The 24,829-nt window shown below is 63.7% G+C and overlaps 4 protein-coding genes across 4 annotated transcripts; 1 reads left to right on the top strand and 3 right to left on the bottom strand.

Moving 5' to 3' along the window:
- The first annotated feature begins 55 nt into the window (after positions 1-55).
- On the top strand, positions 56-11,708 carry NPR2 (natriuretic peptide receptor 2). Its single transcript, XM_032676316.1, has 22 exons — positions 56-794; positions 5,733-5,932; positions 6,016-6,129; positions 6,400-6,535; positions 6,627-6,721; positions 6,806-6,938; positions 7,053-7,137; positions 7,244-7,364; positions 7,881-7,955; positions 8,116-8,193; positions 8,332-8,436; positions 8,688-8,759; positions 8,836-8,995; positions 9,069-9,224; positions 9,306-9,474; positions 9,590-9,736; positions 9,916-10,039; positions 10,168-10,236; positions 10,325-10,499; positions 10,576-10,674; positions 10,770-10,861; positions 11,030-11,708. Exons 1-22 carry the CDS (start codon positions 56-58, stop codon positions 11,090-11,092), a joined length of 3,207 nt encoding a protein of 1,068 aa, XP_032532207.1. The 3' UTR covers positions 11,093-11,708.
- Positions 11,709-12,287: 579 nt separating this feature from the next.
- SPAG8 (sperm associated antigen 8) lies at positions 12,288-14,879 on the bottom strand. Its single transcript, XM_032676317.1, has 7 exons — positions 14,765-14,879; positions 13,912-14,323; positions 13,096-13,267; positions 12,959-13,004; positions 12,737-12,851; positions 12,550-12,612; positions 12,288-12,466 (listed from the first exon to the last, which is right to left on the bottom strand). The coding sequence occupies exons 1-7, from the start codon at positions 14,866-14,868 to the stop codon at positions 12,332-12,334; spliced, it is 1,047 nt and encodes a 348-aa protein (XP_032532208.1). The 5' UTR covers positions 14,869-14,879; the 3' UTR covers positions 12,288-12,331.
- Positions 14,880-18,055: 3,176 nt separating this feature from the next.
- Positions 18,056-19,543, bottom strand: HINT2 (histidine triad nucleotide binding protein 2). The gene is made up of 5 exons (XM_032676635.1): positions 19,485-19,543; positions 18,653-18,805; positions 18,458-18,562; positions 18,308-18,380; positions 18,056-18,202 (listed from the first exon to the last, which is right to left on the bottom strand). The coding sequence occupies exons 1-5, from the start codon at positions 19,536-19,538 to the stop codon at positions 18,111-18,113; spliced, it is 477 nt and encodes a 158-aa protein (XP_032532526.1). The 5' UTR covers positions 19,539-19,543; the 3' UTR covers positions 18,056-18,110.
- A 240-nt stretch (positions 19,544-19,783) lies between these two features.
- On the bottom strand, positions 19,784-24,726 carry TAF1C (TATA-box binding protein associated factor, RNA polymerase I subunit C). Its single transcript, XM_032676634.1, has 14 exons — positions 24,490-24,726; positions 24,298-24,391; positions 24,046-24,152; positions 23,858-23,953; positions 23,705-23,775; positions 23,371-23,618; positions 23,178-23,288; positions 22,956-23,079; positions 22,338-22,409; positions 22,083-22,218; positions 21,846-21,974; positions 21,549-21,723; positions 21,277-21,414; positions 19,784-20,990 (listed from the first exon to the last, which is right to left on the bottom strand). Exons 1-14 carry the CDS (start codon positions 24,625-24,627, stop codon positions 19,816-19,818), a joined length of 2,814 nt encoding a protein of 937 aa, XP_032532525.1. The 5' UTR covers positions 24,628-24,726; the 3' UTR covers positions 19,784-19,815.
- Between the last annotated feature and the right edge of the window lie 103 nt (positions 24,727-24,829).

Genomic DNA, 24,829 nt, shown 5'->3' with positions numbered 1-24,829 from the left:
GGCGGGGGCTCCTGAGCGGCGGGCGGCGGCCGGGGCGGAGGAGCCAGCGCGGCCCATGGCTCCGCCGCTGCCGCTGCCGCTGCCGGCGCTGCTGCTGCTGCTGCTGCTGCCGCTGCCGGGACCGGCGAGCGGGGGGCGGCGACCGGCGACCCCCGACGGGACGTCCGCCAACTTGACGGTGGCGGTGGTGCTGCCGGAGCGCAACGTGAGCTACGCGTGGGCTTGGCCGCGCGTGGGTCCCGCGCTGAGCCTGGCGCTGGAAGCGCTGGAGCGGGGCGAGCCGCCGCTGCTGCCGCGGCCCTTCTCCGTGCGCGTCGAGTTCATGAGCTCGGAGCTGGAGGGCGCCTGCTCCGAGTACGTGGCACCGCTCAACGCCGTGGACCTGAAGCTCTACCACGACCCCGACGTGCTGTTCGGGCCGGGCTGCGTGTACCCCGCCGCGTCCGTGGGGCGATTCGCCTCGCACTGGCGGCTGCCGCTCATCACCGGCGGGGCGGTGGCCGCGGGCTTCAGCCGCAAGCGAGAGCATTACAGCACGACGGTGCGCACCGGGCCCTCAGCCCCCAAGCTGGGCGCCTTCGTCTCCCACCTACATGCGCACTTCAACTGGAGCGCCCGCGCCGTGCTCCTCTACGTGGACCGCAAGACCGACGACCGACCCTACTACTTCACCGTCGAGGGGGTCTACCAGGAGCTGCAGGATGGCAACAACCTCACCGTCACCGTTCACATCTACTCCCCCGACGAGGGCGGCCCCGACACCGCCGTCCACTTCATCAAAGCCAACGGGCGCGGTGCGTGGGGCAGCGCGGCTTGGGGTGGGGGTGGAGGGACACGACGACCCCGCGCGGGACAGGGCTGAGCGCTCGGGGACCGGGGGTGGGGTGGGACAGGGACGGGAGAGTGGAGAGGGCTCCCTGTGGGGGATCTGCGCAGTGCTCAGAGAGGGGAGGAAAAATCCTCCGTGGGGCACAGCCAGGGGCTGAGGGTGCAGTGGGATCCGTGTGGGGCACGGAGGTGCAGTTGTACCCGTCTGGGCACATTAGGGGGAAGGATGGGCTGTGCAGCAAACAGAGGGTACAGCAAAGGGGTGGTGGTGCCGTGGGGCCCATCTGGGGTGCCGTAGGGGACTAGGGTGCTGTGGGCAACATGTCGGCGTTAAAGGAGCAGTAGGACCCGTCTGGGGCACAGAGAGGGACAGAGATGCAGTGGGACTGACTGCTGTAGGGCACAACAAGGGACTGGGAACACAGCGGGATCCGTGTGGGGCACAGCAAGGGGTCAGGGCAGTGGTGGGACCCATCTAGAGCACACCAAAAGGATTAGAGGGCTATTGAGATCCGTGTGGGGCACAGCAAGTGAATGGGGACACAGTGGGATTATGTGGGGTGCAGCAACAGTCCAAGGAGACAGTGGCACCTTTGTGGGACACCATGAGGCTCTGAGGAAACAGTGGGACCTGTGAGGCATGCAGTGAGGGGCCAAGGACAAAATGGGACCCATGTGGGGCACAACAAGGAGCCAAGTACTCGGTGGGACCCATGTGGGGTGCAGGAAGCGATGGGCAGAGTGAGACCCATGGTGGGGCATGGCAAGGGGCCAAAGGGGCAGTGGGATTCCTGTGGAGCACAGGGAGGGGCTGGGAGCACAGTGAAACCCATGTGGGGCATGAGGATGGGCTGAGGGCACAGTGGGACCTGTGTAGGGCACAGGGAGGAGTGGGCAAAGTGGATTGTATGTAGGTCAAAATGAAGAGTGAGCACATTTCGTCATAGTTGGTTTGGAGGAGCAGCAGGACCTGTACAGGAAAGTGGCTTCACAGAGGAGAAGGCACAACCTGAGCCCCTCCAGGGCCAAACTCTGTGCCAGTGGAGAGACCAGGATGTGGCACAGGGAGGAGGCACAGTGTCTCCCTCCCTGCCCCCCAGCTTGGTCAACCTTTGTCAGGGAGAGCCACTCTCACCTTGATGGGACACATGCTGTGAAAGGCACCCTGTGGGGCCACCTACCCTCTGTGTTGGCAGGACCGGGTGTCCCTGAGGGCAGGCGGGACCCAGGCACCTCCTCAGAGGCTGAAGGTGAGGGAATGGACGTGGCCGTCTGAAGGACATCATCGGCTGAGGTTACGTGCCCAGATGGTGCCAACATGCCGAGGTGGTGCCGTGCTCGGGCAGAGCCCCCCAGACTGGCACCTGGGCTGTGCCTGTCCCTGCAGTGCCCCGGCATGGGGCTGGGATGGCCCCACCCTGCTGATGGAGGGATAAATCAATTTGGTGCCTTTTGAGTGCCCCAAGAGAGCAGCTATATTGGGAGCGGGAGGAAATGGAGGGGCTGACGGAGGCAGCTGGAGAGCAAGGGCGGCCTGATGCTCTTTCATTATTGATGAGCGGGGTGTATCGATCCCGGGGAGTCAGCCACTCCACAGTGCTCCTTAATGGATTCTGAGATGCTGTGTCATTAAGAAGGACATCCAGCCAGGATAAGTGGAGCCAGATGGGCCAGTGGGAGACGTGTCTGAGGCTGTGCGGGACCAGGCTAGGGGGGTGTGTGTGGCGCTTTGGAGTGCTGGACTGGGTTCCCCTCAGGACTGAGGTTGGTGAGGCTGAGTCCATGGAGTGAGCACGCTGTGGTGGGCTGCAGGAGCTGAGTAGCCTGTGGCTGCTCCTCTGGGATGGAAGCTCCCTGTGTGTGCCAGCATCAGCCAAGGAGTGTGGAGCTTCTCATGGGATGGGGGCAAAGAACTGCACAGGGAAAAAGGCTGGAATTAGCAATTCCTGTCAATGTTTCCGGCTTGGTGCTGTAAATCACCACAGTGGGAATCGATCCCTCCTGGTGCAGACAGGGGGGCCTGGCTGCTGGAGGAGGACACTGGGTGTGGGCAGAGACCTGAGGGCCCTCTGAGCTGGCATCATATTTTCACAGAATCACAGAAAGGCTTGGGTTGGAAGGGACCTTAAAGATCATTTAGTTCCAACTCCCCTGTTATGGGCAGGGATGTGGAGAGGGTCTGGGCCCCTCTGGCCACATCCCAGAGATGGGGCCAGAGTGTGGGGCTGAGTACTTGGCCCCACAGAGGTGGGTGCCCAGGGCTGCGAAGCTGATGTAGGTGTATGGGGCAGGAGAGGGAACCTGCAAGGCTGTCCCAGGGGTCCTGACCCCAGCATGGTGTGGCATAGAGTGGGAAAACAGGGTCTTCAGTTGTACTCGTATCCATATCCATGCCCTGCAATGACACCATATCATCCCTCTTGGCGTCACCTTCCTTCTCCCAGGTGGTGGGCAGGAGTTTGGTAAACCTCTCCCGAGGAAAGCCACTTCCTTGCCCCACCGTGTGTCCCCAGCGCTGCTGATCCTCGACATTTGCAGGTCTAATGAAGGAGCAGGAGGGGTTGTGGGCACGTCGCACTTCCAATTGCCCGTGTCACCCGGGCCTGGGCGACGTGCAGGGGCCCACGTCTCTTGTGCCATTTGCAAAAGCGCTGATATAATTAGAGCTGTGGTTGAGGGAATTAGCAGAGCATCTGCCTGCAAAAAGCCCAGGTCCCCTGCCTGGGGAGATGGCTGGGTGCTGGAGGGGAGTGCGTTTGGTCCTCACCTCTGCAGTCCCCCTGGGCATGCGACGGCCGCCTGGCCAGGACGAGGGTCTCTGCTCTGCAGTGCCCTGTGCTGGTGGAGCTGCTTCAAACTGGAATCCCAGTCTGAAACTGGGATTCACCCTCAATTTAGGGTTATCTTCTATCATGTAGGGGTCAAGCAGCATCCTGCTGCCTCACCTGCAAGCTCGTGGTCCTACCCCTCTCCCAGGGCCTGACACTCTGCCTTTCACACCACAGACACCCCTAAATAATTGCCAGGGGGCTGGATGCGCCCCAGCTTTGTAGGACCCTGTTCCTCTTGTCCTCTGTGAAACTAAGGCTGGCTTTGGCCATTTGCCCTTGGGGGGCTGTATGCGCCCACTGGGGTGCCGCTGGCCATGCAGGAGGCTGCCAGCTGGAGGCAGCTGCCCAGGTCAGGGAGAGCCTCAAGCATTGACCCTTTCCTTCTGCATGGCTCCTGCAAACTGTCCCTGGGGAGCCGTTCAGGCGTCATCTATCCCCTTGCTTGGTGGCCTTTGACCAGGCAGGCTTTCGCTGCCGCCGCGGGGGCTGGCTGCCTGCAGCGTCCCACTATCTACCACCAGCTGTTGTGGCTCACCAGCCCGTGTGGCTGCCTTTTCCTGGCGCCTGCAATGGGATGGGGAGGGTCCCATGCTGTGTCCTTAGTGGGGGACCCTCAGGGTCTGCATGCCAGGGAGGTGCTGAGCTGCCCATCCTGCATGAGAAATTTGGGGACAGCACATTTCTGGGTTCAGGACTAGCGAAGTGGGGAAGCCGAGACGGTTTATTTGAAGTATTGCAGCATTCAGAGGGAACCATTTCAAACTCTGGAACAGGCTTTTGCTCACACACAGCTCATGCTGCTGCAATTTCCCTCTTCCCCATGCCCAGGAGCAGCTCCCCACATTGCTGTGGATTCTCTGTGCCCAAGGTGGCTGTGCTGGGTTTCTTCTCCCACTCACGGGCTGCCTCACTGCTGCCGTGGGTGACCCTGTCAGCCCCTGTCAGCCCTGCTGCCCCCATGGCTGGGTGCCTGCATGGCTAGGTGCCGTCCAGCAGCAGAGACCCTATCCCATTGGAACGGGGCTTCTTTGCTGTCCCCAGCCCCCCCCGTTACCCGGGTCCAGCCGGGGCGCTGGGCCCCTTGCAGAAAGGCTGTGCGCCGGGGCCAGCGCCCAAGCGTGACATTCCTCCGGCACCCGCCGCCGCCGCCTCCTCTGTTGCTCAATCCCGGGTTCCCAGCCAGGCTGGCTGGAGCGGGGCCCCGGTTTTCCGGGGGGAGGGAGGAGGCAATGTCAGGATCCTCAGCAAGGGCATAGAGGGCCCCTGCTTGGGGGGGTTTTGGACACTCTCAGGCGCCCGTCCTCGCTGCCTGTGGTGCCCTGTGCCAGCCCCATGCCGCCCCCACACAGCACCTGGGTGGGCATCCCATGGGGACTGGCTGAGCCCTCAGCAGAGGCTGGGGGTTTACAGGGCGGCCCGACGGGGCCCGGGCACCCCCTTGCCGCGTGGGTCACACCAGCGAGATGCAATGCTCTGTTTCCAATTAGCGCCAGTGGCCGCAGAAGGTGCTGGAATCTGGGAACCTGCGCATTCCTGCCACACTGCCGGCCAGCCGCGAACCCAAACATGGGTTTGTCCCATTCCACAGCCCGGGCTCCCCAGGGGCCTCTGGGCGCACGGCCCCACCACCTCTCCCAGCCCCCCTGGTCCCCTGGCTGGGGCTGGCGTGAAGCAGCCAGGACACTGATGCAGGGGGGAGGCATCTCCTGTCTGGCTTTTGCTGGAGCAGGGTGTGTGACGTCTTTGCCTGGGGCAGCCCCCTCATGTTTTGGAGCAAGTTTTCCCCTGTTCTCCTTTCCACCCTCAGCCCAAGGTGACTGATGGGGCAAGAGTGGGTCAGTGCCAGCAAGGGCGGTGGGGCTGTCTGTGGGGCACAAGAAGGGGGTGAGCCAAGCACTGCCCCATCTGCCTGCTCCACCCCCCCCACTCACCCACCCTGCAGGCACCAAGTGCCCTCGGGGCTGCTCTGCCCCATCCCCCCAAAGGAAAGCATCCCACCCCGTTGGTGGCTGTGTGCCCCAGGGTGCAGTGGGGTATTACTGTCCCCCTGATCCCCCCTCCTTTCTCCGGCAGTGGTGTATCTCTGCGGGCCGCCGGAGATGCTGAGGCAGATCATGCAGCTGGCACAGCAGGAAAACCTCACCAACGGCGACTATGTCTTCTTCTACTTGGATGTCTTCGGGGAGAGCCTGCGGGGTGACTCTGCCCGTGACCCCTTCAAGCCCTGGCAACAGAGCCCGGGCCAGGATTCAGGGCTGCGCGAGGCTTTCCAGGTGAGATGTGCACACTGCCTGGGGACAGGGAACTCCTCAGCCTGGCCCCGGTGTGTGAACCAGGGTGTTGTGCTTGGTTGCAGATGGTGCTGGTGATTACCTACTATGAGCCCCAAAACCCTGAGTACCAGCATTTCCAAACCCAGCTCATCCTGCGAGCTAAGCAGAAATTTGGGGTGCAGCTCAACTACTCTCTGGTGAGTGAGTCTGCTTGGGGTGGTGGGGACCTTCCACATGGGTCTGAGGTACCTCTCCAGAATGCAGAGGGTGGAACATGGCCACAGGCAATGCTGGGGGGGGCATCCCTGGTGGGAACAGCCATGGGCACTGCCATCCCTGCAAGGTGAATGGTGGTCCCAGTGTGGGGTTATGGGGCCATGGGTGGGTGCATGGTCCTGGTGTGGAGGTCCCAGGGCCAGGATGCTCCTGTGTGCATGGCTGTGAGTGTGCTCAGGTTCCCCCCACAGATGAACCTGGTGGCGGGATGTTTCTATGATGGGATGCTGCTGTACGCCATGGTGCTGAACGAGACCCTGCGTGAGGGAGGCTCCAAGAAAAACGCCACCCACATCATCGAGAAGATGCGGGACCGCAAGTTCCAGGGTAACACTGGGACAGGGGCAGCTGGGCTGTGAGTGCTGTGGGGGTGGTGGAACCCAGTCCCTGTCCTATCTGGGTTTTGCTTCTCCCACAGGGGTGACGGGGCTTGTGAGCATGGACAGCAACAATGACCGGGACACTGACTTTAACCTATGGGCCATGAGCAACCCCAAGACCGGGAAGTATGAGGTGGGGGGCAGCACCAGTTTTCCCCCGGCTAGGGCAGGGATGGGATGCTGGGGTCTGGGGGGGCCTCATCTCTCTCTGCTTTAGGTGGTGGGACACTACTCGGGTGTGGAGAAGCAAATTCACTGGCTGGGGCGACCCATCCCCTGGGTGAAGGGGGCTCCCCCCTTGGACAACCCTCCCTGTGTCTTTGATGTCGATGACCCCTCCTGCGATAAAAGTGGGTGTCCTGGGTCCCCACATCCCTTGGGCCCCAGCGCCCTTCCTTATGGCTGCGTACCAGTCTGGCCATCATGGCCAGTTGGACCACCCTGACATCCCTTCCTGTTTGCAGCCCCCCTCTCGATGCTGGCCATCGTGGCTTTGGGCACTGGCCTCACCTTTGTCATGTTTGGCATCTCCAGCTTCCTCATCTTCAGGTCAGCTGGGGCTGGGGGAGCCTCTGCCTGGGCACCAGGCACCTCTCAGTCTGCCGGGGGTGGGGGGGGGCAGGGCAGGGGGACCTAACACCCATGTGTCCCCCAGGAAGCTGATGCTGGAGAAGGAGCTTGCCAGCATGCTCTGGAGGATCCGCTGGGATGAGCTGCAGTTTGGAAGTCCCGAGCGGTACCACAAGGCAGCAGGCAGCCGGCTCACCTTGTCCCTGGTGAGAGGTGCCAGCTCTGGGGCACAACCCTGCCCTTGTGCTGCTGTCCCTCTCTGCATGACACCCCTCCCTGTTGATTCCCTACATGGCCCTCTGTTCCCTACAGAGCCAGAGCCCCACTGCACTCATCCTCTACACAGCCCTTCATCCTTACATAACTCTCCATTCCCTAGTAGAGATGCACTCCATCCATCCCTGGCATGACCCTCTATCCCCTGCAGAGCCACTGTAGTTCCATCCTCTACACAGCCCTGAATCCCCTACAGAGAACCATACCTCATCAAGCTCCTGTGTTGCTCTCCATCCCCTCACAGACACACCTTATCCCTACACCCCTTCAGTGCACCCTCCATTCAGTCTTCACCCTCCCTACAGAGCATGCAGAGCTTGCCCTGACCCTTTAGAGCCCATCCTGCACCATCCCCTGCACACCCTTGAGTGTTCCTGCCCTGCTGTGTCGGTGTCTGCTACCTTGCCAGCCCAGGGTTCCCCTCCCTGATCCCCTCCTTCACACAGCGTGGCTCCAGCTATGGCTCCCTGATGACTACCCATGGCAAGTACCAGATCTTCGCCAACACCGGCCACTTCAAGGTCAGTGCAGCAGGTGGGGACTCCTCCCCCTGAAATGCCCCAGCTCTGTTGGTGTGCTTGCCCTTGGCTGCACCCCCATCCCACAGCATGCTGGCACCTTCCTTGCCTCTGCAAATCCACTCAGCGGGCGCTGACCTCTCTTCCTTCTCAAACATCCCAGGGCAATGTAGTGGCCATTAAACACATCAATAAGAAGCGCATCGAGTTGACACGGCAGGTGCTCTTCGAGCTAAAACACGTAGGTTTGGGGTCTCTGCTGGAGTGGGCAACCTGCTCGGGGGTGCAGGGACTGTTCCTGGGACTGGGGGAGGCTGGTGGGAGCAGCAGCCCATCTCCTCTAACCTCGAGACCCACTTGGCTCCACTTCCACCTGCAGATGCGCGACATCCAGTTCAACCACCTGACTCGCTTCATTGGGGCGTGCATCGACCCCCCAAACATCTGCATCATCACCGAGTACTGCCCACGGGGCAGCCTGCAGGTAGAGGGGCTTAGGGATACCAGGGGCGACACTTAGACACTCGTTGTGACCTGGCTGGGCCGGGCACTGAGGACAGGGCTGTGGATACTGGTGGCCCTTAGCCCTACAAGGCTCACAGCCGAGCTGCCCAAGCAGGTGTCAGAGGCTGGTGGAGGGGAGGGGGCGAATGCTGCAGACCCCACTGCAGCTGGGTGCTTGGTGAGACTGCTGCCCTGGGTGCTGGGTGGGATCCACTCATTGTGCTACCCCAGGACGTCCTGGAGAACGAGAGCATCAACCTGGACTGGATGTTTCGCTACTCCCTCATCAATGACATTGTCAAGGTACCCAAGGGAGGGGCACAAGGGGCTGGGGGAGGTGCATGAGGGATACCAACTTCACTGTGTCCATCTGTCCCAGGGAATGGCCTTCCTGCACAACAGCATCATCGGCCACCACGGCAGCCTCAAATCATCCAACTGTGTGGTGGACAGTCGCTTCGTGCTGAAGATCACCGACTATGGACTGGCCAGCTTCCGCTCACCCAGCGACAATGAGGACACCCACGCGCTCTATGCCAGTGAGTGCCTGCTTGCGGGGACCACAGGGATGGGGTGGCCCTGCCTCACTGCTTCATGGCTGTGTCCCACCAGAGAAGCTGTGGACAGCCCCAGAGCTGCTGCAGAAGGGGCACCTGCCCACCCCGGGCATGCAGAAGGCTGATGTCTACAGCTTCGGCATCATCGTGCAGGAGGTTGCTCTGCGGAACGGCCCCTTCTACATTGAGGGCATGGACCTGAGCCCCAAAGGTGAGGGTGGGAGGTGGCTGTGGGGCAGTTCTGTCCCTGCTTTGGAGGGTCTGGTGCTCACCATCATCCCCCCCTTGGCAGAGATCGTGCAGAAGGTGCGTAACAGCCAGAAACCGTTCTTCCGCCCCTCCATCGACATTGGGGTGCACAGCGAGGAGCTGGCCGTGCTGATGGAGCGCTGCTGGGCGCAGGAGCCAGCCGAGCGCCCCGACTTCAGCCAAATCAAGATCTTCATCCGTAGATTCAACAAGTGGGTGGTTGGCGAGTGGGAAAGGTGGCCCAGGGCGGGAGCGGGGACAGCGATGGGGGTGGAGGTGGTTGGGGGGCACCTCTTCTGGCAGTGCCAACTGCCTGCACTCTGGCAGGGAGGGAAGCACCAGCATCCTGGACAACTTGCTGTCGCGCATGGAGCAGTACGCCAACAACCTGGAGAAGCTGGTGGAAGAGCGGACACAGGCCTACCTGGAGGAGAAGCGCAAGGCGGAGAACCTCCTCTACCAGATTCTGCCCCAGTGAGAGGGGGAGATAAGGGAGCTTGTGGGTCTGGGATTTAGCATGGGGTCAGCATGTACCCACTGCTGTGTGAGCGTGGAGTCCCTTGCCAGCTCTACATGCTGCTGTAGGGCAAAGGATGTGGGGGAACAGCAGGTTGGAAGTGGGAGCTCACCACCATCCCCTCTGGTCCCACCAGCTCCGTGGCGGAGCAGCTGAAGCGTGGGGAGACAGTACGGGCTGAGGCTTTTGACAGCGTCACCATCTACTTCAGTGACATCGTGGGCTTCACTGCCCTCTCGGCAGAGAGTACTCCCATGCAGGTGAGAGCAGGGCTTGGGGGGAAGCCACTCTCTGGAGCTGGTGGGGGTCTCACACCCTAGCAGTGCCATCACTGGGGTTGGGGGGCCATGCCTGCTCCCAGCCTCACACACACCCTTGCTCCACTCAGGTCGTGATGCTGCTGAACGATCTCTACACTTGCTTCGATGCCATCATTGATAACTTTGATGTCTACAAGGTGAGGGTGTGGGTGAGCCAGCACAGTCCCCCAGAGTGAGGCAGGCAGCAAGGAGCCCAGGTTCTACCTGCTCCCCCTTACCCCACAGGTGGAGACCATTGGGGATGCCTACATGGTGGTCTCGGGGCTGCCGGTGCGCAATGGGAAGCTGCACGCCCGTGAGATCGTCCGCATGGCCCTGGCCCTGCTCGAGGCTGTCAAAACCTTCAAGATCCGTCACCGTCCCAACGACCAGCTCCACCTGCGCATCGGCATCCACACTGGTGAGTCCCCGTGCCTGCTGGCACCGCAGGCCATCCGCCTGCCCCGCAGTGTCCCTAAGCGTCCCTGTGCTGGCAGGTCCTGTGTGCGCTGGTGTGGTGGGTCTGAAGATGCCACGGTACTGCCTCTTTGGGGACACGGTGAACACTGCATCCCGCATGGAATCCAATGGCCAGGGTGAGCCATGGGGCTGGCAGCTGGGGTCCAGCATCTCAAGTTGTGTTCGGCTCCCTCACCCAGCCAAGTCTCTTTTTCCCCTCTGTGCTACCCAGCCCTAAAGATCCACGTCTCATCCACCACAAAGGAAGTCCTGGATGAGTTTGGCTGCTTTGATCTGGAGCTGCGTGGGGATGTGGAGATGAAGGTGAGGGCACAGGGATGCCAGGGGGTGCCAGCCCTTTCTGCTGTATGGGACATGTGATGAGGGCATGGGTTCAGGCTGGGACCCTTTATTCCCCTCAATGCTGGGGATGACACCCAAGGAGCAGTGCCAGGGGCAGGGAGGTTCTCACTGCCCTCTTCTCCCTCCCAGGGCAAAGGAAAGATGCGGACATATTGGCTGCTGGGTGAGAGGACAGACCCCAAAGTCGTCTGAGCCCAGTGGCAGTGGCGGAGCCCCCAGCCTCAGTGGGGCTGCCAGTGCCTTCCGGTGCCTTGACCCCCAGGACGCACCGGCACCCCCCTCACTGCATCCACCACCACCTCTGCAGCCCCCCTGCTTCAGCAGGGCTTGGGCAAGGTGGGGCAGCGGCCATGTCACCGTCTGCCCCCCTCCATCAGCACCAGCAAAGCCCACCTTCCCCCACAGCCCCTTGGAGGGGGGGAACTGGCCCAGATCCAACCCTCATATCTCCCCCACCCTCTGGGGTCCTGCCATCCCTGCCCTCTCCTGTGTGGCTCAGCTGGCTCTGAGCTGGTCCGGGGCCTGGCTGCCCCGTAGGGCACTTTGCCGTCTCTTTTCAGTACCTGGCCCCCAGCAGAAGTTGTGCTCATGTCACCCTGTCCCTGGGGTGGGGGGAAATGGGGATTCCTGCCAAGACTGACTCCTTGGCCAGGTCAGGCTTCAATGCTGCAGCTCCCCCCCTCCCCAGTCTCCTCTTCTCCTGTATATAACCCCAGTGGGTCATGTAAATACCACCCCCTCCTCCCCCAGGTGTAAATATAGGACTCACTGCAACTATTTTGTTCAAATACAAACTTCCCCAAATCCATCTGTTACCTGACCTCTGCTTCTCTCTGTCCTGGAGTGCCAATAAGGGACAGGGGCTGGGGGCACCCCAATATCGAACTCAGCTGCCTGGGGTCAGCTGCCTGGAGCATCCCTGAGCATCATATCCCGGGGCTCTGTCTGCGGCTGTAGGGTGGGGGGCCGGGCACGGGGGGCCGGGCAGCCGCAGCGGTGGCTGTTGAGGGCTCAGGCGGTGCTGGGAAGGCAGGGCTGCCGCAGCGGGGTTTGCTTTGGCGTGAGGGCTGCAGTGCGTTCCTCTGAGCTCATGCTCTGGCCGCCCTGCTGCCGCCTCTTACTGGAACACACCTGTGCCTGGGGACTGGGACGGCGGCTGCATGTCGCCCGCTGCGTGTGCTGGGAGGGGACATGTCCCAGTGGACGAGGCTGTGCCAAAGGCTCTCCCTTCATGCCCAAGGAGGGAGGCTTGGGGCCACAGCATGTTTTGTGTCAACAGTGACTTGCACCGGGCCTGGAGGGCTTCCCACTTGCTGCATGGCCCTGCGGGATTTGAGATCCCAGGGACACTGTGCTCCCCCTCCAAACATCCAGCCTGAAGACAGCCTTGGGGTGGCAAGGAGGCCGGGACCACCTGTGTCCCCTTGCTTTTTAATCCTTGAAGGTCTGGGGCTCGCTGCTCAATGGGTCACAGGGGTGGGGTGGCCCTAGGTACACAGTGATGGGAGTGGAGAAGGTTGCGTTCCTCTTGAAGGGAATGTTTCTGCTGAAGAGGGCGGTGACACCCTGGCGAGGAGAGAAGGGGAGAGGTCCCTGTCAGCAGCTGAGACCCCTGGGGTGCTGGCAGGGTGAGGTGCTGGGGGACTTACTGGTAGTCCACGGGCTTGCTCCAGCCAGAAGCTGGTTGGCTGCTCCGTCAAGTAGTTGTGGGGCTGCAAGTGGAAGCAAAGTGACAGTGGGCCGGAGGGACAGCACACTCGGGGGGACACAGGAGCCTTGCAGCCTCCCTGGGAGCTGCCACAAGCTGGGGGTGAGGGGGGTGTCTCCTGCCTGTACCTGAGTGATGGGTGGAGCTGTGGGCTGGAAGCCCCTGGCAGCGTAGTCCTGGTGCGTGGTGGAGACAGACTCCATGGGCTGCGGGCGGGGACGGATCTCCTCCTCTGTCTCCTTACTGCAGTCAGAGCAAACACCTCTCAGCCCTGGGGTACCCCCCACCCCATGTCCCCTCTGCCAGGGCACAGCTCCAAGGATGGGTGTCACGCAGGGGTGCAGGCTTGCCTGTATTTCTCGTAGAACATGGACGCCAGCGTGGCCTTCCGCAACCCTGCAGAGGGGAAAGTGCCATCAAACCCCCCAGCTGAGATTCCCTCAGTGCCTTTCTGGGGGGCACACGGCTCAGGGGGGCTCAGCCTCACCTTGCTGCAGCAGCCGGGCCCTGTGTGACAGGCGGTAGGTGTCCGTGGTGGAGCTGTCAGTGAGCGAGGACAGGAACTGATGGAGTGGCAGTCCGTGGAAGCCACGCTGGTGGGCGGAGTCCTCACCGCCTAGCTCCTGCCCCAGCCCAGAGTTCAGGGGGTCCACGACTTTCTAGAGGACAGTAGGGGCTGTGGAAGGGGGCGGGAACCCACTCTGCAGTGCCCCCCCATGCCTGCTCCTGGCTTTTAGGCTTTTGATAGCCCCAGAGGCACAAGCTGGAAAAAGGGGTCACAGTCCTTCCAGCCAGCTCCCTGGGAATGCTGGAGCAGGGACACCTGCAGCTTGGGCAGGGCTGACCTCTCCTGCCTGGTGGAGGTCTGCTGACCTTGTATGGCTGTCCCAAGCTGAGGGGTGCCCGGACTGCCCCTATACTGGGCAAGCTCTCTTATGACACTTGAACAAACCATGGGTTCCCCAGATTGTGGCACAGTTTGACCCATCAGGTGCCCCCCAAGCCTTGCTTGCCCCACATCTCTACGATCAGCTGTGAAACAGAACTCCTGCCTGCCAGCAGCGAGATCCCAGCTTCCCTCCCAAAGCCTCACTGTCACTCCCCACGTGCCTTCCCGTGCCTTTTGTGCTATTGAATTTCATCCCCTTTCTACCCACTGGGCTCAAGGTCATCTGGGAAGTCCAGGCTCAGCCAAGGGTGGCTATCTAAAGAGAACGGTCTACCCAGGAGCGGGGAGCATCACAGAATCAGCATGTGGGATACGGTAGGGCCGGTTGAGGGCCATTTTCCCTGATGGAGTTACCTCCCCCAGCCAGGTGCGGATCGCGCGGCCCCGTCGGGTCACTGGCTGGCTGGGCTGCTCTGCTGGCTTTGGTGGGGAGGGGGGCTCCACTGGCACCTCCTCGCGACATGTTCCCCACTTTCCAAGCCAGGGAGGCAGCTTGATCTCAGAGGGATCGTTCCCAGTCTCTCGGGTTGGCTCAGGGCTGGGCACGGGTGGCAGAGCCTCAGCAGGCAGCTCAGTGGGCATCTCCGGCACCTCAGCTATGTCCGACATCTCCTGGAGCCTCTTGGCGGTGGCTGTCAGTGGCTCCTCGTGGCATGGAAGCTTCTCCATGGGCACATCAGGCAGGCGGATACCACCCTGGACCCTGCCCAGGCACGGTGACCTCTCCCCAGGGCATGTGGGACCCACATGGCCCGTCAGAGCTACCCTGGAGATGAGAGCAAACCCTGAGGAAAGGCAGCGGGGCACATCCTTCAGCCCCGCATTGCCCACCACATCCCCAGCCCCCACCAGCACGGGCACGGTTCTGAGGCGAGGGACCCGGGGTCCCCTGCAGCGTCACCCCCATACTGGGACAAGTGACAAGGTGGGATTTCCCTCCATTTGGGGGACAGAAGCAATGCCTGCTGCTGGGTCTGCGCTCCGGAGGGGTCTCCCCCTCCACAGCTCCCTTCTGCCCGCTTGACCTCCTGCAGCAACATCCTTCCCCCTGTCCTCAGCCCGGGGCTCTGCCCCCCATATCCACCACCCTCTTCCCTTATCCCCCCCTGCTCCCCCCTAATGCCCCACAGGCCGTGCCCCCCAGCTCTCCCCCTCGGGGGTCACCCTGAGGGGTCTCAGTGCCCCCCGCTCCCCCTCCCGGCCGCACCCCCAGGGGGTGCCGGCTGCCGGCTCCATGGCGCGTGCGCGGGGGCCTGGAATGCGCGTCTCACCATGGAGACGGCGCGCGGCGGCTGCGTACGCGCCTCCCATTGGCGGAGAGCACGGAGGGGGCGCTATGGGTGGGGCCAAGGGGCGGGGTCGGATTGGAGAGGGGGCGTGGTCATGGAGAAGTAGGCGTGGTGAGGGAATGGGGTGCGGGGGGGGAGGGGGGAGGGCAAGGGGGTGCGGGGAGATGGTGCAGGGAGATGGGGGTGAGGAGGGATGAGGGTGCGGGAGGATGGGAGTGCAGGGGTCGGGAATGCAGGGGTGATGGGAGCCAGCGGTGTGGGGTCACGGGGGCGCAGGGGGGTTAGGAATGAGGGGAGATGCCATGCGGCGGTGCAGGTGGACGGGGGTGCGGGGGCACCGGGCTGCAAGAATGCAGAGATAAGGGGGTGTTGGGGGGGCGGGGAGCGTGTGGGGCACAGGGGTGCAGGGGAGTAGGGGGCGCAGGAGCACGGCCGTGGTCACACTGCGAGGCTCAGTCTGTCCCCATCCCTGGAATCCATGTCCTCCCCCGTCCCAGCCTGTCCCGGTGCCCTGGACAGGGGAGCGGTATGCCTGGGCAGGACCAGCTCAGCCACACTGTGGCGGCAGGAGAGACGTGCCCAGGGCTCCTGGGGACACGCTGCTGCCCACGGCTTGACCCAAGCGACCCCCAGCCCCCACACAAGCCCGCCCGCCCCAGGGACCCCCAACTGGCCCAGGGTGACGGGGCCGGACGTGCCCGGCGCCTGGCTGGGTGCAGCCGGCGTGGAGCAGCTGCCTCCCCTCGCCGCGAGCCCTCGCTGGGCCCCCGGCCCCATCCCTGCGGGGACCGAGCAGAAGAAGGGCCCTTTGATAGCGGGCGGCGAGGGCTGTTATTGCAGCGCTCTGCGGTGTGCGCCGGCGGGGCACCGCGGGCTCGGCGCTGGGGCCTCTGTTTTTCCTGGCTGGGAATGTGCCTGGCCCCTCTGGCCTCGGCCGGCCCTGGGGGGGCCCCCCACCGGGGACCGGCTCCTCCCTGCGGGCGCTCGGCCCCACGCCAGGCAGGGGCTCCTCCGAGCCCATCTGCTGTGCAGCTGCAGCGAGCAAGAGAGGCAGGAGGCATGGCCCGAACTCATCTCGTGCCTCCCCCATGCTGGGGCAACATCAGCCCTGCTGCCGCTGAAGAGGAGTGCCAGGATGTCCCCGAGGGCTGGGGGGTCGCTGTGAGGGTTCTGGGGTGAATACTGCTGGTTCTGCCCCCACACTCAGCTGCGGGCCCAGCACTGGCCCCTGCTGCACCCGTACTTCAGCTCATACTGAAGGAATGGCAGCTTGGGCTCCCTGTCCCAGCTTGCTCTTCCCAGGAGCATCCCCAGGTTCCCTACCAGACACATGTGGGCTTGCCAAAAGCCTGGCCAGGCAGGGGGGTGCCTGAGGGACACTGAAGAGACACTAACAGCACCACAGTACAGTGCAGGACAGGAACCCTAGCGATGCCAGCCTGGGGGGGTGCACTCACTGTGGGGCAGACCAAATCCCGGGGTGGCCAATGGGGCATCTCTGTGGGGCTGTGACCTGACACCATCACCGTGGGGCAGCAGCCCTGGAGCTGCTGGAGCACATCTGGCTGCCTCTTGCCGGCTGACACATCCCCCGCAGCCCCCCAGTTCTTTTGGGAACTTGCGTCATTTGTGATCCTCCTCAGCTGAAGAACCAAAACAGCCGTTGGCCCTCATCCCCTCTGCCCTCCCCCCCTCAGCCCCATGGGGCTGTGACCACTGTCCTGCCCCGCAGCTGCTCGGGGACTGACAAAATAAACCTGGCACAGGAAGAAACACGATGGCAGGCGTCCAGCCCCTGACCTCGCGTGCCAGCACACGCCCTCAGCCCAGCACAGCATTCCCTGGAGGGCTGCTCCAGGTGAGCCCTGGGGAATAATGTACGGGGGATCTCTGGCCCCTCTTCGGAATCCCCACCTCTCCAGTGATACCCAGCCCCGATTTGGGGTACCCATCCCTGAGGCAGAGTTGTTCTTCGTCCAAGAGTGTGACCCCATCCTGCGCTGAGCCTCGGAGGCAGGAAGCACTACCCGTCCACATTTTTAAGGTTCATTTACACCCCAAAAACATTCCCCATGCTATTCTGGGTGTGTATGTGTGGGAAGCGAACTAGGCTCTGCTGCAGCCCCACGCAGCTCCCGAGGGGCCCCTGCCGCCAGCGCCACCGAGCCGGGGGATGAACAGAGCCACCATTCTCCCTGGCGGGCTGTGGTCCCCTGCACGGCGGCTGGCGGGGGCCCAGCCAGCCCTGGCGGTGGTGCCAGGTGGGCCATGCACCGTGCCAGCACCGGCCCCCGCCACTAAATATAGCCCCGGCGCCCGGCCACGGAGCAGCGGGAGCGGGAGGCACGCGGCAGGGAGCGGGCGGCCGCATGCGCGGAGCCCCCGCGTGCGCTCCCCTCGCCGGGTGGATGTGGACACGTGCAGGCACCAGACTGTGGCCAAGGGGTGTAAACATGTGTGCATGTACAGTGCTGGCGGCGTTTTGCGTGTGGGGGGAGCCTGGGGTGTGCAGTGCAGTGAGTTTTCCACTGCAGTGCACACACAGGTGGTGCAGGGGGGGTACAGGGCTATGTGTACGTGGAGGGTGCAGCAGGCCCACCCACCACTCAGCCTATTCTGCCCTGCGCTCTGCTCAGGGCTATGAACCCCCTGGGAGCTCACAGTGAGGTCCCTCTAGGGTAAGGAGGAGTGAGTACATGTGCAGTCATCGCTTTTAGATCAATTAAATGCAATTAGCTGCTTTTGCAGAGCAGAGAAACATCAGTGCCCAGGGTGGAGCTCTGGCAGGAACACAGTGGTGCTTGGGGGGCACACTGAGGCAGGGCGAGGGCATTCAGGGGTGCAGGCACTGTGTGGTGGCAGTGGGTCTGGGCAGGTAGCACTGACCATGGTGTGCTGCTGACAATCCTGGGATGTTCCCCAGTTTGGGGACACCCTTGTGGCACACAGCCTGCTCCCCCCAGCTCAGCACCAGGATGGGCCTTTTCCCAGTGGCATGTGGGCACTCCCCCAAATTCCTTTTGCTTCAACCATGGGGCTCCAGAGCATCTCTGGCATGGGCAGGTTGGCATGTGGGGAGCCCAGACCCTCTGCAAAAAACAGGGTAGCAACTCCCCAGTGCTGCAACACCAGAGGCCAGCTCTGCCCAGGCCAGGCACCCCCACCCCTAAGAAACCCCCATGCCTAAGAAAGCCACCTGGACACGGAGCCACTGAAGCCACCACCAAGGAGATGCTTTATTGGGGCGTGGTGGGCAGTGGGGGGTCAGCCAGGGGGCCAGCCCATCTGCCGCCCCCCCAGGACATGGAGGTGCAGGTGGTAGACGGACTGGGCACCGTGCTTCCCGTCATTGATCACTGTCAGGAGAGGGACAGGGATCAGGCCACCCCCTTGCGTGCCCAGGCCCCCAGGACCACCAGGGAGGGTCCTGCCCCATGGCACGGCAGGGGACACCAACTCACCGAGGCGGTAGCCGTCAGCCAGCCCCTCTGCCTGTGCCGTGCGTGCCGCCACCACAAGCAAGTGCCCCAGGAGCTGCAGGAGAGGAGAGCAGGAGGGTCAGCACTCAGTGACCCCTACTGCCAATGTCCCAGGGACTCCCCTAGACTCACCTCAGTGTCTTGGGGACCCACACGGCTGATCTGGGGGATGGGGCGCTTGGGGATCACCAGGAAGTGGACAGGGGCTTGGGGAGCCACATCACGGAAGACCAGGCACTGCCAGGGGGTGCAGGGTGAGCCCCACACCCGTGGGTGCTGCCCCTTCCCCCGGTGGGGACACATGCCCTGCTACCTTGTCCCCACTACCTTGTCATCTTCATAGAGGATGGTGGCAGGGATGGTGCGGTCGATGATCTTGCTGAAGACGGTGGGCTGCCCGCCCGCCTCCTCGCCGGCCGCCGCTGCCCGCTGTGCCTTGCTCACCTCCCCATCCCTCCCGCTGGGCGCCGACACGCACCGCTGGGCCGGGAAGGCACACAGAGCTTAGGGCCTGTCCCCGAGCGGGGACTGGGACACCACGGCCAGGGCGGGCAGGAGCACAGGGAGGGGACGTGCATGCGAGAGTGATGGAAGGAGGGACGCACATGGGGTGATGGGGGACACGGCTGGGAGTGAAAGGGGAACACATGGGGGGATATACATGCGCGGCTGCACGCTGGGATATGGGGGCGATGCATGTGGGGGTGGTGGGGCGCGTGATGGGGGAATGCACATGGGGGTGATTGGACTAATGCATGGGGGGTCATGGAGGGTGTGATGGGGGGATTGGTGGGGGTGCACGTGGCGACCGATGGGATACGTATAGGGGTCCTGAGGGCTGCGCTGCCCGGGTACGACCGGGGGACGCACAGGGGTTGACAGCGAGGTGCACACGGGGGTAACGCACATGGGGATAATGGGGGGCTGTGCCCACGGGGGTGCAGGCCGGAGCGGGGGTGGGTGCGCACGGGTGACCCGAGGCCCCGTTCCGTGCCGTGGGGGTGCGCGGGTCGGCGCTCACGCCCGCCGCGGACCTTGCCCGAGGGCGGGAGCAGCGGCGAGCGTAGCGCTGGGCGGGAGCCCGGCTCGGTGCCCCTGTCCTCCCAGCCCACCCCGCTGTTTCTCCCACCCCGATGTGTCCCTCCACCCCCGCGCCCACCTGCCCCACTCGCAGCGCGCCCCGCACCAGGCCCCGCGCCAGCACCGCCGCCATGGCCGCCGCTCCCGCCCCCCCGTCACTCACATCCCGGTCCCGCCCCACGCCCCTTAAAGCGCCCGCACCCGACAGCGCCCACGCGTGACACGAAGGCGACCCCCGCGCCGCAGAGTCCCAGCGGGGACCCTTTGAACGTGGACAGGGTCACTTCCTCCCTGGGGGAGTCCCGACCGCCGGGATGCCGCCCGACCTCCCCTCCCTCTACGGGTGGGTGTTGTGACCATGCAGTTAAGGAACCCGGGTGGGAGGCTGTGCCAGGCGGGTTTATTGGTGTTCAGAAGCCCATGCGTGGGCGCTTGCGACGGGTCTGCGAGGCAGAAGAGAGCTGGCTCTGGGAGGAGGGGATGCAGAGCTGGCTGGCCTGGCTGCCAGGGAGCTCTGGAGGCTCAGGGGGCCCCTCGGCCCACACCGACAGGTAGTCCCGCAGCGTCTTCCGCCGCTCCTTGGGGATGCCGCGGCAGCGCAGGCTCTGTGAGGACAGCAGCGCTTCGTCGGGTGCCGGCGAGGCCGGGGGGCTGCCGGGTAGGGGGCTGCTGGCTGGGGGGGAGCTCTCCTGGGAGAGAACGTGTGGGCGGCTGGGGGAAAGCAGCAGGGGTCCTGCATCGCTGAACTCGGACAGCTCCGACTGGTAGGTGAGGGAGGAGGTAAAACTGGCCGAGAGACTGCGCCGGCTCCGTGCTCGTTTCTGCCGCCGCCGCCGCTCCCGCAGAGCCCGCTGTCTCTGTGCCACACTGAAGCTAGTCCTGTCCTCCCACCACTGCTCCCAGTCTCCGGACCAGGCTGCTCTCAGACGGGTGCTCAGGAGGTCCAGACCCTCCTCTGGCTCCAGGGGCTGTGGCAAGGCAGGGGCTTGGAGGGCCATGGGCTCCCAGCGCTGGATGTGGCCCCCTTCCCGCATGACCTGGCGCAGCCACTGCCGCACTTGCCTCTGCAGGGCAGTGGGACCTGTTGGCCCCTCTAGCTCTTTGCGGGTGAAGAGGCGCCTCTGGCTGAGGCTGGGGGGCAAGGAGCGCTGGGGGGGCTCCCTGCAGCCTCTGAAAAGAGCCCTCAACCAGCGGTGGTACCACAGGGCTGCAGCTGGGCTGGGCACCACTGGGGTGGGCTGGGGGCTGGCACAGGGCTCCTGGGGCAGTTCAGCTTCTTCTGGGGGTGCTGGTGTGCCTGTGTTCTCCTCCTCCTCCTCGTTGATAATCACCTCCAGGTTGGACAAGTAGAACGTTTGCTCTTCCTCCTCTTCCTCTTCACTGCCCAAGCCCAGTGGGCTGCTGGCTGGAGCCTCGAAGAGAGGGGAAGAGCCAGGGGCTGTTGTGGCCTCATCCCTCAAGGTGGGTGCAGGGGGACGCACTGCCTCGTGGGTCAGCCTCTGGCAGAAGACATCCCCAGCCTCGGAGAGCTGGAAAACCAGCAAGGTCTCACAAGTCCCATCCTCTTGCAGCACGGCAGCCAGCCCTGCAGAAGCAGAAGAGACATTTTCACCAGGGTTCCAGTGTGCGGTTCCTGCAGGGGCCTGGCCAGCAGTTGGGGTTGCCTCCACTCCTCAGTGGGCACTTACTGCCAGATCCTTACCCGCACATCATTTTCTAGGTCATTAATCTCTTGCACAGGGTTCTTTGGGGCTTTGCTTTCACTTTGTCAGCCACCCTCCAGCCAGGCCATGATAAGGGCTACACTGCACCCTCCATTCCACCTTCTCCCCTGCCAAGACCTGCACCCCAGGGCAGTGTGGGACACCCACCTGCAGCCGGGGCTCCAAGGCGCTGCTGGAGCAGGTGGTGGCGGTGTGGGAGCTGGGTGGGCAGGTGCTGCAGGCACCCAGCGATGCTGTGCAGCTTCTGTGGAGCCCCTGCCAGCTGACAGGCCGACTGGCTGCCCCCTGAGGAAACACATCCCAAAAACCGGGCAGTGAGCACTGATGCCAGGGCAGTAGCTGGTCCCAGCAGTGAGGAGGCTGGGACACAGGCACAGAGGAGCTCAGCCCTGCAGCACCCCTGGAGCTCCATCTCTCACCCCAGTATTGCAGCAGCAACAGTTCCTGGGTGCGGGATGCGCCGAGCAGCACCTTATGGGTCCTCCCAGGATCTCCTGGCATCAGGTGGGCAAAGAGTGGGGGGGCCTTCATCATGTGTGCCCACTTCAGCACAGGCACCAGTGGCAACCGCTCGTCCAGCACGTACACGGAGAACTGGGGCAGAGGGCACAGCTGAGCAGGGGCACACCCCTACAGCAACCCCCCTGCCCCACAGGCATTGAGAGAGCCAGCTGTGCTGGGTGTCTCTCCCAGCTGCCAGCTCTGGTGGGACTCACCTGGGTGGTGACAAGGTACTGTGAGGGGTGAGCCCTGCCCAGGTACATGGGCAGCACCACGCGCTCGCCCTGCTGGCAGCCAGCTTCCTCGCCCACCTTGAACAAGTCGAAGTGGCATTTCTTGGGGGCCTGCAGCAGCACAGCAGGGTGCAGTCAGCACTTTGGGTTGGGGAACTCTCTCCCCTGCCTGACCCCAGCCCTGTGCCCACCCTCTCAGGCCCACCCTCCCAGCCTCACCCGGGCATCCAGGCACTGCAGGCCGGTGCGGTCAGCACAGCTCAGCACCCGTGGGTGGGCAGTGAAGTCGCTCCAGCGCCAGGGTGAATGGTCCCGAAAAAACATGGTCTGGGGGTCATGGCGGAGCTGCTGCAGTCTGTGGGGAGATGGCAGCGTCAGCAAAGGGAAGGGCTGCCCCTCTCACTTGAGCTCCCCACCCCCTGAGACTCTGTTGTCTGCATGAGCTCCCAGCCAGCCCTGAGTGCCTCATCTCACCCTGTCTCGACGCTCCAGAGGTAGATGGTCCCACTCTGAGTGCAGACTGCCAGCTCCCCGGGAAGGTGAGGGCTGCAGGATCACAGAATCACAGAATATGCTCAGTTGGAAGGAGCCCACAAGGATCATCAAAGTCCAACTCCTGGCCCTGCACAGGACCATCCCCAAGGGTTACACCATGTGCCTGAGAGTATCATCCAAACGCTTCTTGAACTCTGTCAGGCTTGGTGCTGTGACCACTTCCCTGGGGAGCCAGTTTCAGTGCCCAACCACCCTCTGGGAGAAGAACCTTCCTCTAATATGAAAACTAAACCTGCCCTGACACAACTTCAGGCCATTCCCTTGGGTTCTGTCACTGGTCATCACAGAGGAGAAATGAGTGCCTGCCCCTCTTCTTCTCCTCATGAGGAAGTTCTAGCTGCAGTGAGGTCTCTCCTCAGTTTCCTCTTCTCCAGGCTGAACAGAACCAAGTGCCCGCAGCCCCACAGCTCCTCATGTGGCATACCCTCAAGGCCCTTCACCATTTTCACTGCCCTCCTTTGGACGCTCATTAAAAACCTGGCACGGCATCACCCCCACAGGGAGCAGGGCAGCAAAGCTCTGTCCTGCAGCACATACCTGACAGTGAGGCAGGAGGCAGGCACATCAGTACGGATGACCTGCAATGGGGTGGGAGCTGTCCCTGTCCTGCCTGGCACCCTCCAAACTCCACAGTGATAGTCTGAGCGGACCCCAATGAAATCTGTCAGGCAGAAGGAGGTGGCACATGAGCTGGCAGCATCCTGGGGGCTCCCTGCCACCCCTTCGCCCCAAGTCCTGCCTGTCCCAGGGCTCGCTCACCTTCCCCATCCACTCGGGCTGCAGCCACCTGGCGGATGCGCCCGCTGAGTTCAAACTGCGCCGGGGAGCCTCGGGCATGGGGCAGCTCCTCCAGCACCATGTCCTGGAAAACTGGGATGCCAGCTAAGGATAGTACAACATGACCCCCCTTCCTTTCCCTCCCCTCCCCAGGGACACCCCATGGAAAGGATACAGAGGTGGTTCATGGCCTGCCCTCCGGGGTACACCAGGCGGCCCGTACATGACCCTGTGTCGCCGGGGGGCAGCCAGGCCAGTGCCCCCCCTGTGAGGCTGTCATCGAAGAGCAGGTCAGACCACTGCAGCAGCAGTTCCTCGTGCAGGCAGTCCGCCAGCAGCCCCAGCGGCACCTCAAAGAGCCAGTCACGGCACAGGTGGGAGAACCAGCGCAGGCGGGAGGCCAAGTGCTGACGGTGGCAGCCGCTGCAAGGCACAGACAGCATCAGGTGAGGGGACAGAGGAGCCCTCCCCAGAGCTGTGCAGGGCAGGGGACATGGGGACACACTCACCGCCGGGCCTCCAGGCGGTCAATGTCCTCCATCAGGGCCGTCATCCGGATGGTGCTGCTCCGGGCCGGCCTCTGTAGGGAGGAGCGGGCAGAGGTTGGGGCTGCAGGAGGAATGGTGGGCGACAGCACTGTTCCCCCTGGGACTGACACTGACCTTCAGGCTGGAGTTGCCCAGGTAGAAGTTCTTGTGCAGCAGGCGCCCCATGGAGCCAAATGCATCCTCTGGATGATCCACAAAGAAATGGCCCAGCTGTGCAGGAAGGACAGGGATAAGTTGGGATGTGCAGAGATCCCACGCTCCCTTCCAAGGTCCATGGCAGGACATGGTGCCCCCAGTCCCACCTGCTTGGCGAAGTCCAGGGTGGCTCCAGACCGGCCTGCCTGGAGCTTCCTGCACACACTGTTGCGGTACAGGATGTCCTGAGGAGTGGGCGACGGGATCCAGCGGCCTGTGGGGAGAGGGCAGGGGCCGCCTGGCACCGGGACACGAGCACCGGGACAGCGCTCAGCACCCCTGGGCAGGGGTGGAGGTGGGACGGAATGTGCCCCGAAGGGCCGCCGCGCAGCATCCCCCGCTGCTCCCGCGGCTCTCACCGGCGCTGGGCGGCAGCACCGGCATGGCCGCGGCCTCGGCGGGGTTCCAAGTTTCGCCCTTCCCGCCTCGGCGGGGCACGAACGCCGGCTGCGCCTGCGGGAGGGGGAAAGAGGAGAGTCAGAACGGCCCCCGCGCGTCCCGCCGGGCTCCCTCGGTCGCGCCGGACCCCCGCGGCCTGGGCAGGGCCTCACCTGGCGGCGGCTGGGGCCGGGGATGCCCTCCAGCACCTGGCCGTGCTCGCCCCAGCCAGCGGCCGGCGCCGGGCCGCCCTCTTCCCGCGGCGGGCCGGCGCCGAAGTAGGAGGGGAAGAGAACGGCAGGGAACTCCATGGCTCGGGAGAGGAGCGGGGCCGGGGGTCCCGAAGGTCCCGCGGGTCCCGCAAGCACAGCGCGGCCACCGGGAATGGCGTCACCGCCGCCACGCACCAATCAGCTCCCGGCAACGAAGCGGGGCCAGAGCGCCGCCCGCGGCACGGCGGCGCGGGGCGGGAGCACCCCCTGGCGGCGAGGAGGAGGAAACGCGCCACGGGCG

The sequence above is a fragment of the Chiroxiphia lanceolata genome, chromosome Z (assembly GCF_009829145.1).
Source record: "Chiroxiphia lanceolata isolate bChiLan1 chromosome Z, bChiLan1.pri, whole genome shotgun sequence".
NCBI classification, from domain to species: Eukaryota; Metazoa; Chordata; class Aves; order Passeriformes; family Pipridae; genus Chiroxiphia; species Chiroxiphia lanceolata.
The sequence above is the reverse complement of the archived record's forward strand: the minus strand, read 5'-3'. Positions and strand labels throughout refer to the sequence as shown.

What these genes read in the sequence shown, in the direction of transcription:
- NPR2 (XM_032676316.1), top strand. Translation starts at nt 56, where the DNA reads ATGGCTCCGCCGCTGCCGCTGCCGCTGCCGGCGCTGCTGCTGCTGCTG. An exon ending in TTCATCCGTAGATTCAACAA is followed by an intron (nt 9,475 to 9,589) that starts GTGGGTGGTTGG and finishes GCACTCTGGCAG; the next exon opens with GGAGGGAAGCACCAGCATCC. An exon ending in GCGCATCGGCATCCACACTG is followed by an intron (nt 10,500 to 10,575) that starts GTGAGTCCCCGT and finishes CTGTGCTGGCAG; the next exon opens with GTCCTGTGTGCGCTGGTGTG.
- SPAG8 (XM_032676317.1), bottom strand. Translation starts at nt 14,868, where the DNA reads ATGGGAGGCGCGTACGCAGCCGCCGCGCGCCGTCTCCATGGTGAGACG. An exon ending in GGCCCGGCTGCTGCAGCAAG is followed by an intron (nt 13,005 to 13,095) that starts GTGAGGCTGAGC and finishes TCCCCTCTGCAG; the next exon opens with GGTTGCGGAAGGCCACGCTG. An exon ending in CAGCTCCACCCATCACTCAG is followed by an intron (nt 12,613 to 12,736) that starts GTACAGGCAGGA and finishes TTCCACTTGCAG; the next exon opens with CCCCACAACTACTTGACGGA.
- HINT2 (XM_032676635.1), bottom strand. Translation starts at nt 19,538, where the DNA reads ATGGCGGCGGTGCTGGCGCGGGGCCTGGTGCGGGGCGCGCTGCGAGTG. An exon ending in TCCTCTATGAAGATGACAAG is followed by an intron (nt 18,563 to 18,652) that starts GTAGTGGGGACA and finishes ACCCCCTGGCAG; the next exon opens with TGCCTGGTCTTCCGTGATGT. An exon ending in GGCTGACGGCTACCGCCTCG is followed by an intron (nt 18,203 to 18,307) that starts GTGAGTTGGTGT and finishes CTCTCCTGACAG; the next exon opens with TGATCAATGACGGGAAGCAC.
- TAF1C (XM_032676634.1), bottom strand. Translation starts at nt 24,627, where the DNA reads ATGGAGTTCCCTGCCGTTCTCTTCCCCTCCTACTTCGGCGCCGGCCCG. An exon ending in AGCCCGAGTGGATGGGGAAG is followed by an intron (nt 23,080 to 23,177) that starts GTGAGCGAGCCC and finishes TCTGCCTGACAG; the next exon opens with ATTTCATTGGGGTCCGCTCA. An exon ending in GCCTCCTGCCTCACTGTCAG is followed by an intron (nt 22,410 to 22,955) that starts GTATGTGCTGCA and finishes GTGATCCTGCAG; the next exon opens with CCCTCACCTTCCCGGGGAGC.